At 43.7% G+C, this 9,383-nt stretch overlaps 1 protein-coding gene across 1 annotated transcript; it reads right to left on the reverse strand.

Moving 5' to 3' along the window:
• Positions 1-1,394: 1,394 nt before the first annotated feature.
• Positions 1,395-8,746, reverse strand: LOC308085798 (extracellular calcium-sensing receptor-like; the record flags this gene model as incomplete). The annotated part of the gene is made up of 9 exons (XM_080429108.1): positions 1,395-2,308; positions 2,706-2,829; positions 3,888-4,115; positions 4,488-4,769; positions 5,627-5,836; positions 6,458-6,625; positions 7,120-7,221; positions 8,307-8,393; positions 8,483-8,746. 9 exons carry the CDS (start codon positions 8,744-8,746, stop codon positions 1,395-1,397), a joined length of 2,379 nt encoding a protein of 792 aa, XP_080285234.1.
• Positions 8,747-9,383: the final 637 nt, after the last annotated feature.

The raw sequence follows: 9,383 nt of genomic DNA on the forward strand, positions 1-9,383 counted from the left end.
TAGGGTTCATGTGGTTAAAAGTGCCTCAAAGAACCATCAGAAAAGGTTCTGTAAACCATTCGTTCTCAAAGTAGTGTCACAATAATGCAAACAAGCCCCCCGGGGCTTTTGGAGTTATCTTCTTAGCATAGCTTTTTTTGAATGACGGTTTTGCCTAAAAAGATGTGGACTGACAGGAATGATTCATGATACGAGACGAAGTGCGACTGACGGGCATCACTTAAAATCTATGTTGACTGACGTAAACAAGGCGCATCACTCACACATTATGCAATGTAAATGACGCAATGCATGAAAATGCTAATGATACAGCGCTAATGACGTGGAAACAAAACCAGCAGCAAAGAATGAAAAAAATTACCTCTCTTCTTTGCTTCATATTATTCCGCAAATGATGGGCGCCGTCCATAAATGATGTGAAATGTTATACGAGACGCAAATGACACATGGCCAAAAATCACACGAACTGACACAAATGCAAGGCAAATAACGTAAAAGTTAAGGCCGTTGCACGCAAACGACACCACAAATTCCTTCGGAAGAGCAGTTCTCCAGAACCCTCCTGCTCTGTACTGGCACACGGGTACAGGGACTGCACTAGTATGAACAAGATTTGATATTTACTATATTACACATTATATATTATTACTCAAAAGACAGAGGGAGTGGGCAGCCACAGAGAAAGCCCCTGTCACCCCAACACTATAGCAATGATTACCATCACAACGTAGAGCTATGTAACACTTATCTTAACAAAAGGAAAATAATTGACTGCGCATTTACCTATAAAAAGGCAAAAAAACACTATACTTCTGTTTCAAACTGAAATAACACATTTATTATGTTCAGACATAAGATAACATAACATTTAAACATGATTATCTGAGGTACATACTGTAGAAAGCTCTCTCTCTCTCTCTCTCTCTCTCTCTCTCTCTCTCTCTCTCTCTCTCTCTCTCTCTCTCTCTCTCTCTCTCTCTCTCACACAGTGTGGAATGCCCTGACATCATCCATGAGGATGTGAATCACTGGCTTCTTTCAAAAGAATCAGGAGACGATAGGAGGTGTCATTCGGTGCGGCCGTTTTTACTTTTTTCTTCTTATACATACATATCCTTGTACATATAGTTGTTTGTAATTGTGATGCCATGTATTGATGTGTTAATATTACATGGCATGCTATGTTGATGAATTGAATATATAGGACCACAATGGAAACAAGTCACCAGGACCTTTTTTTGTATATCATCCGTTTAACCTCCATGCTGTTGAAATTTCTGACTAATAAAGTATTCAAGCAATCAAAACTAACTAACGACGTTATCAGCAATCAAATATATCCATATATATTATTGTTATAAAATAGAACATGTATTATCATTGCATTTCTACTCCTACGTCTTGGTGGCGTCGCGACCCATGATGGACTTCTTAGTGTTTCTCTCAGGTTTCAAAAGCATTATATAACACTTGGGTGCAAACAGCACCACCAAGAGGCCAAAACTAGACGCTAAAATAGCAAACACCTCCACTACATCCGCATATTTGCCCGGAGAGCTGATATACGCCGGGACGAAGGCTATCCACACGGCACAGAAGATCAACATGCTGAAAGTGATTAGCTTGGCTTCGTTGAAGTTGTCTGGAAGATTCCTTGCCATGAACGCTAGGATGAAACTAAGGAGCGCCAGTAAACCAATATAACCTAGTAACACGGCAAAACCAACTGTTGATCCCACCTCACACTCATACACTATCTTATCTCTGTGGTATTGTGTGTTTTTATGTGGAGTTGGTGAGGCAGACACAAGCCAGGCTGTGCAGATTATTGCCTGGATGGCAGTAAGAGCCAGAACTGTTCCTCTTTGCTGCATCGCACCGAACCACTTCATGATGCCTGCACCCCCAGGCTTGGAGGACTTGAACACAGCCAGCACCACCATAGTCTTTACCAGGATACACGAGACGCACAGTACAAAGCTGATCCCGAATGCCGCGTGCCTCAGCTGACAAGTCCACAGTCTGGTATGTCCGATGAACAGAAGTGAGCACAAGAAACACAGTTTCAGTGACAGCAAAAGTTGGAAGCTGAGTTCCGAGTTGTTGGCGCGTACCATGGGTGTGTCTCGATAATAGACGAAGATTCCCAGGACAATGGCGCAGCAAAGTGTGCCCAGCAACGAGATGGTCGTCAGGGAGATACCCAGGGCCTCATGGTAGGAGAGGAACTCCATGGTCTTGGGGACACAGTGGTCATGCTGGGGACTGGACCAGAAGTCCTCTGCACAACTGGTGCACTCTGTAGAGTCTAACAAAGACACAGAGGTTAAAGGGACAGACAAGTAAAGTATTGTTGTATATCCATATAATGGTTGGATATGACACCAATAATAATAAGGAGACAGAAGACCAGGTAGGGTTGTACTGTAGCTTCTCTTTAGTGTAAACAATGACTGCAGGTACAAGGAAGTAGATCAAAGACAGAGGGGGGCATGACGGTAGCACAACATTGCTACATCTTATAATTCTACTATGAAATATGAAAACCTCTGTCTACCATTCTGTCAGTGGTGCTAAGTCCGCTTATTTTAATAAATTTTGTGCTAGTTTTTCTGTAAATCAACTTGTACTTATTATCAAAGTATAGTATTAGTATAAGCATAGAAAAGGAGATTTTCGATTGGGAACCACAGATGTAAACCAACCGGTCTCGTTGCTAATCTGTCCGTCAGAACAGGCGATGCAGTCGAAGCAGCAGACAGGTTCTCCTTTCCTTCTAGCCACACGGGTTCCAGGGGAACAGCTCTCACTGCACACTGACTCAGGAGGCTACAATAACAATGATACCTGCACGTTAATTATAGTCATGTAATTAATAATCATTTAAAATTGTATCAAATTATAAAAAAATGAATTAAACCAGCCAGGTTCCAGGAGAACAGCTGCACAGCAAAAATAACAACAATCAATTTCAGTTTAAAACCATAGATCTGCATCTTTACATTAACCACTTAAACCCTAGAATCCGTGTTCTGCGGCAACAGTCGCAGAAAATAGTAGATCTGCAAGCTCACAACGTATCGCAGCGCTAGCTCACTTTGCCTCTACACCGGGAAAGAGGTTTGGTGAGAGGGAAAAAAAGAGCGAACCAAATACAGAGACAAAGGTGAAGTTTACTATGTGGTTAAATGTCTGAAAACAAACATTGACATGAATCCAACAAATGAATAGAAAAGATAATGTGTAAACAAAGAAACAAAGTAACACGAAAATACATTTACACAACACTGATGACAGTGCTGTCAAACAAGTCTATGAAGCTATCTATGAAATCTAATCTGCCCCCGAAGTTGTGGGGCACCAATCAGGAACCAGTATGCAAATATGGGCCGGGTTTATCACCAGAGGCATTTTTTGGAATCCGCCCCTTGAAAATGCAGGTTCCACAGAGAGATTACAGACTAATATCTACACAGTGATATTAGTCTGGCCACCAGGCTATCAGTATATGCCCATATGGGCATGCTGATATGCCCATATAAGGAGATCTCTATCTGTATATCCTTGTCCGTTGTATGCCCATATGTGGAGATTCCTGATGCCATCTGTATGCTCATATATGGGCATGCCCCCTTTTGTGCCCATATACAGAGCTGACACGTGATTTGTTAATGGTTATGATGCCATAGTGAAATATGGCTGAGTCAGAATGACGTCAGAGGTCTGCACGCCCTCCTATTGGCCGATTTAAATATAGGATATGTAGTGGGGGTCCCTGCTTCATCTCTCTATCAGCTAAGGGGTCCTTCGTCGTAGAAAACCCCTGGTCCAAACTAAATCACACTCTCATCATCAGCTCCAAAGCATTTATTTTAGCATAAAGAGACCTTGGTGGATTCAAAGTTCCAGAAGATCATATCTTCGTCCAGGATGAGTTCTTCGTCGCCGGAGGCGGACATCCTGACCGCACCCACATTCCGGAGCTTGACGCTTCCGTCAGGAAGCCACGCCCAGTTCATGACATCATAGATTGGTAGAGGATCGCCGTTCTCATCAAATGATACATGATCACCAGCTGACGTGGTGAAGCTGACCTTCTCCAGGTAATGCACAAGCTGGAAACATTATGGACATGGGATGATAATAAATAATATATAATAATAGTGTATACAATATACACTATATAGAGCACTTTTTCCCCAAGCAGTGGGTCGGGACCCATTGGTGGGTCGCAGATCCATTTTCGTGGGTCGCAAGTTTATTTTTTGTTTCCTAAATTTTGTCATCATGTATTATTATTTTTTCTAAAGATTTCCACAAAAATGCACACATTTTCATGAGTTGAAAACAAATTCAAACATTTTCAAAAAATCTTTTCATTAATAAAATAAAAATCAGAGCCTCAGTTATGCACCCCAAAGTGTCGGTTTTTGCAGCTTTGTCATTTCCCCTCCCCAATGTCCCTAGAGCCTACATGAATAATCCACCTGCCATGGTTGCACAGTGGTCAGGCCGGCACAGCTGTGCCCAGGGAAGGGCCCTCTACCCGGGGCACACTGCAGCATGTCGTGCAGGGCGTGGGCCATGGCGTACACGGCCTTGTAGACGTTGTACTCGGCCCTGAGGTCAGACACGTCCAACAGGGCCGTCTCTGCTGCACCCAGGTCCTCTAGTCCGGTGCACACCCTTCCTCCACCTCCACCATCCAACCAGCCCGACGGGACGGGGGCAAACCTACACCCAAACGTGTGCTCCCAAAACTGCCTCACCTGCAAGGAGAAACAACACCTTTATAAGCATTAATAAAATACAGTGTTACAGTCATTTCCTTTCATACTAAACGGCGTCAGCTCCAAAGTTCCCAAGAAATGTGTAACAGTATGTGTAAAACTCTGCTGCCCGCCTGCTCACCAGAACCCGATCCAGGGACCACATCACCCCAGTCCTCCATGACCTTCATTGACTCCCAGTCAAACACACACGATACATTTCAAGATACTGATCACCACCTACAAGACCCTCGGCAACCTGGCTCCCCCCCTACCTCTCTGACCTCCTCTAATGCCACGCCCCCTCCCTTTCCCTCAGGTCGGGTGATGCCAACCTCCTGGATGTCCTCAAGGCTAATGCTGCGCTCACTGGCAGCTACAAAGATACAGACTACCATTCTTTTTCAATGGAAGACAGCGACATGAAGCTACAAAGATACATACGACATTTGTAGCTGCAGCTACAAAACTACAAATAAGTTGAGCTGGTTTCAACTTCAGCTACAAAGATACAAAGCTACAAATACGCTGTGTAGCTTTGTTTCTTTGTATCTGTTGTATCTGCCAGTGTGAACGCAGCATAAGAAACAAATGAACCTGGGGTGACAGCAGGGCCTTCTCAGTTGCAGCCCCCTCCATTTGGAACTCACTCCCAGCTCACGTCAAAGCCGCCCCCCCCACCCTTGCCCTGTTCAAAACCTCCCTCAAAACCCACCTCTTCAGACTCACATTCCCCACCTAATTCTAATCCCCAATGTTTTCTATGCTTAGTTTTTAGCCTTTTGACTAATTTTCTTTCTTCTTTCTTCATTTTGTAAAGCATCTCTTAAACAGTAAATGAAAACAAACATAATCACTATGTTATTTTCATGGCTGTTGTCAGGGTCTTCAGCATCAGGTTGGAGTTTCAAAAAGAAGTCCTTGAGTCCCGGGATCTCTGCGCTACGGATGGCGATCCCCAGGGTGCCTGTCAGGTACGGCATGAACTCACGGGTATGGAAGCCGGGAAACGTGGCCCAGGTGACACTGGCTATCCACTGTATTCCTGTCAGGTTCTGCCTTATTACCTGTTGAGTTCAACACAATACACTAGTTCTAGACTTTTTGACTCTGTACTTTTTACTCTAAACAAAACTAGAAAAATATGAGAGATTTATGTTTTCCCTGCTATTTATGATGAAAGGTTACCAGGACAGGTTTGTGAGTCTTGAAATATAGCCTCCCTTAAAGTTCGAAGTTTTTAGGGAGCTTTAAGTTTCACACTAGGTCAGTGAAAATCATATAGGAGGACTGGCCTTTCACCTGTCACCCTTTTACATTTCCTTTGGGGTTCACGTTAGAGCTGCTCTCTATCACCCGAGTGACCATTTTCATTCTCTACTCACACGGATCCGTCACCCGTTACGCCTCCGTCAACTTCCTGTGTAGTGTTTTCCTGAAAACAGCTGTATCTTGAGTTGACTTTTTTTGCCCTTCATTTCACGTGACATGCTATTTTCAACATGCTGTTACAAGGCAAGGGGCGGTCGTGGTTGGATTGTTTTTTCTCTGGGCGACGCACACTGATACCGTTTGTGTTTAAAAACGGTTGGACGAGCGATCATAATGGATATACATTTTCTGTGACCAGTTGAAAATCGCTGGCAGTGGGCAAATAAGTCTGGCAGTGAATGAGTTAATGAGCATACCTCAGCCATCATCTTCCTCATGTGTGCTCCCAGTTCGAACACAGCCACCACTCTGGCTGTAGAAGTCTTCATGACAGAGACGATCCTCTGCAGCTCTGCTGGGTCACTGTCTGCGGGCAGCACTTCTATGTAGGCCAGACAGGCCACACCAGACCGCTCCAGGTCAGACTGGAAAGGTAGAACAACCAGGGTTAGGGTTGTTGTCGACTAAAACTATGACCAAAAATGTTGGTCAACTACCTTTTTTCACTGATGAAAACTAAATAAAATGTAAGCTATGATGACTAAAACTATGACTAAATGTAGCCTACTGACAATTTTGTCAAAAACAAAATCAAGACTAGACTAAAATGTTAGGGAGGGATTAGAGGAGATCCAGAAGAACTAATTCATGTCATTTTATACCTCTGAAAAAAGCCGACTACTCTCTGTGTCAATGGTTTCTAATTATAGCATGCTAACTTTCCACAAAGAGAAAGGCTGTAGTTTCTATTAGCTTGGGTTCCCCAGATGATGTCACTGGTAGGCAGGTTTCTGAACTGTCCACAGCCCTCCCCTGCGACACAGAGTGAGTAGACAGATATTATGCCTAAGTCCCCCCCCCCCCCTTTTTACTCCACATTATTTTAATATCCATCGTGTAAAATAATGTGTTGCCGTACCTTTAAGGATCTGGCAGCGCTGCGTCCATAAGCATCATCACTGACCACCAGTCCGACCCAGGTCCATCCAAACCTCTTCATGATGTGCTGCATGGCTCTGACCTGATGGTTAAAGAATGACCTGATGGTTAAAGAATGACCTGATGGTTAAATAATGGTAGAGATAGAGCGCCGAAGTGTGACATCACTGCCACTAGAGGCCGCTATCCCTCCTGGTTCACAGAGTAATGTTTTACATTGAAAATGCCATAGGGTCATCTTAAATTGCGTCATATCGCGTGCATTAATTGATTGATGTCTTTATTGTAATAAATTCAATTAATTTATTACATGAATAAATGACATACTGTGTTCCAAAAAAATATACACATCAGTCCAGCAATTTTACTCATATGGATATGAAGCATCAACTGGTAGTGAAAAAGTACTAATTAATAGTAAGAGTAAAAAAATATATATATCTTTCTCAAAACACGGACCTATCATATGTGACCCTTATTCAGAATGATAAGAGTTTAGGAAAGATCATTCACATAGTCAGATCAGTTCACCTCCTACATATCACAATGGATAAGGAAGATAAAGGTCTGGCTGAGAAGCCATAATGCAATACCCGTTACACCCACTAGAGGGAGCTGTTTGTCAAGTGTGCGGATCATCTACTACCAGGCACCAGCACATGCTTATGTCTTTTCTTTTTACCACAGAAAAAAAAGGAAGGGGGTCTTTTTACCACAGATAAAAAAGAAAGGGGGTCTTTTTACCACAGATAAAAAAGAAAGGGCATCTTTTTACCACAGATAAAAAAGAAAGGGCGTCTTTTTACCACAGATAAAAAAGAAAGGGCGTCTTTTTACCACAGATAAAAGAGAAACGGGGTCTTTTTTACAACAGATAAAAAATAAAGGGGGTATTTTTTACCACAGATAAACAAGAAAGGGCATCTTTTTACCACAGATAAATAGAAAGGGCATATTTTTACCACAGATAAAAAAAGACAGGGGGTCTTCTTTTTTTTTACCACAGATAAAAAAGAAAGGGGGTCTTTCACTGACTATTAGAATTAACACCTTTCAGGGGGCAGGCCTACAATACTGCAACATGGACTAGTTAGTGTGCAATCTGTTCATTAGTACCTGTAAGTTAACACAGTACTACAACATGGACAAGTTTGTGTTCATTAGTACCTGGAAGGCGTCACTTGGGATGGTTCTGAAGAAGGAAGGGAACTGCTGACGGTCACTCAGACACGAACAGGTGGCAAAATAACTGACCTGACAAATGTACAAATATTATGTAATATATTCATTAATTAAATTAACTGACCATCAAAAGTATTCATATATAAGTACAGATTACTTACCAGAGGTACTCGGTACAGACCTAGCATACTTGACATGGCGATGGACTGCGTCGACGACTCCGGGCCCACAACTCCCAGCACCGGAGGGGAGCCGGCACAGTTTTCGTCCAATCGGACGCGCTCCTCCCTGCCGCTGACCAATGAGACGGCGGCTTTGAAGCCCACGCCCAGCACGTTGCAGCAGGTGTCGTGGAGGCGGTACCCCAGCGTCACGTTGGGCAGGAGGGCGGGGTCTCTGTTGATCTCGTCCACAGCGAACGCCATGACCTGCGACCGTCTGAAACCTAGGATGTTAAATCTACACATACATTACTAATTAATATCACTAATTACTAATTGCTCATTACATACACTGTGACCTGCGACTGTCTGAAAATTAAGATGCACAATGATACCCAAGACATAAAAAAATAAAGACATGCCAGTGTAACGCCCAGGATTCAAACCTGTGTCTCCCATGTGGAAAGCCAACGTCTCATCCACTATCCTAAATGGGAATTGCCCGTTGGGTGCAGAAGGCTCTCCAGAACCCAGAGGTGAACTGGGGCCCCCGATCCGAGCCCACGTCAACAGGGAAGCCATGAAGGCGGACCACATGCTGAACCAGTAGCTTGGTAGACTGCCCCAACGCTCCTGATTTCGTGTATAGAGGGGCGGGTGTAAAGAGCCGGCGAGAGATTCCGGCTAATCCCATTGGTTCACCGATCTGTCCGTCAACCCCCGCTCCGTTAACACAACATTACGAGCGACGCCCACTGCACTCTGGTTGGTTGGGAAGTGAAACACTTCCTCATACCGAGTACACCGACGGGCTGGGCCAGGCTTTTATTTTTTAGCAACACTAAACAATAAAAGCCTGGAGATCGAGGCTAGTAGCTTGGCAGTAGGGATCTTGGGAAGG

Source organism: Gymnoscopelus braueri, assembly GCF_963280865.1.
Source record: "Gymnoscopelus braueri genome assembly, chromosome: 5".
In the NCBI taxonomy this organism is placed as follows: domain Eukaryota; kingdom Metazoa; phylum Chordata; class Actinopteri; order Myctophiformes; family Myctophidae; genus Gymnoscopelus; species Gymnoscopelus braueri.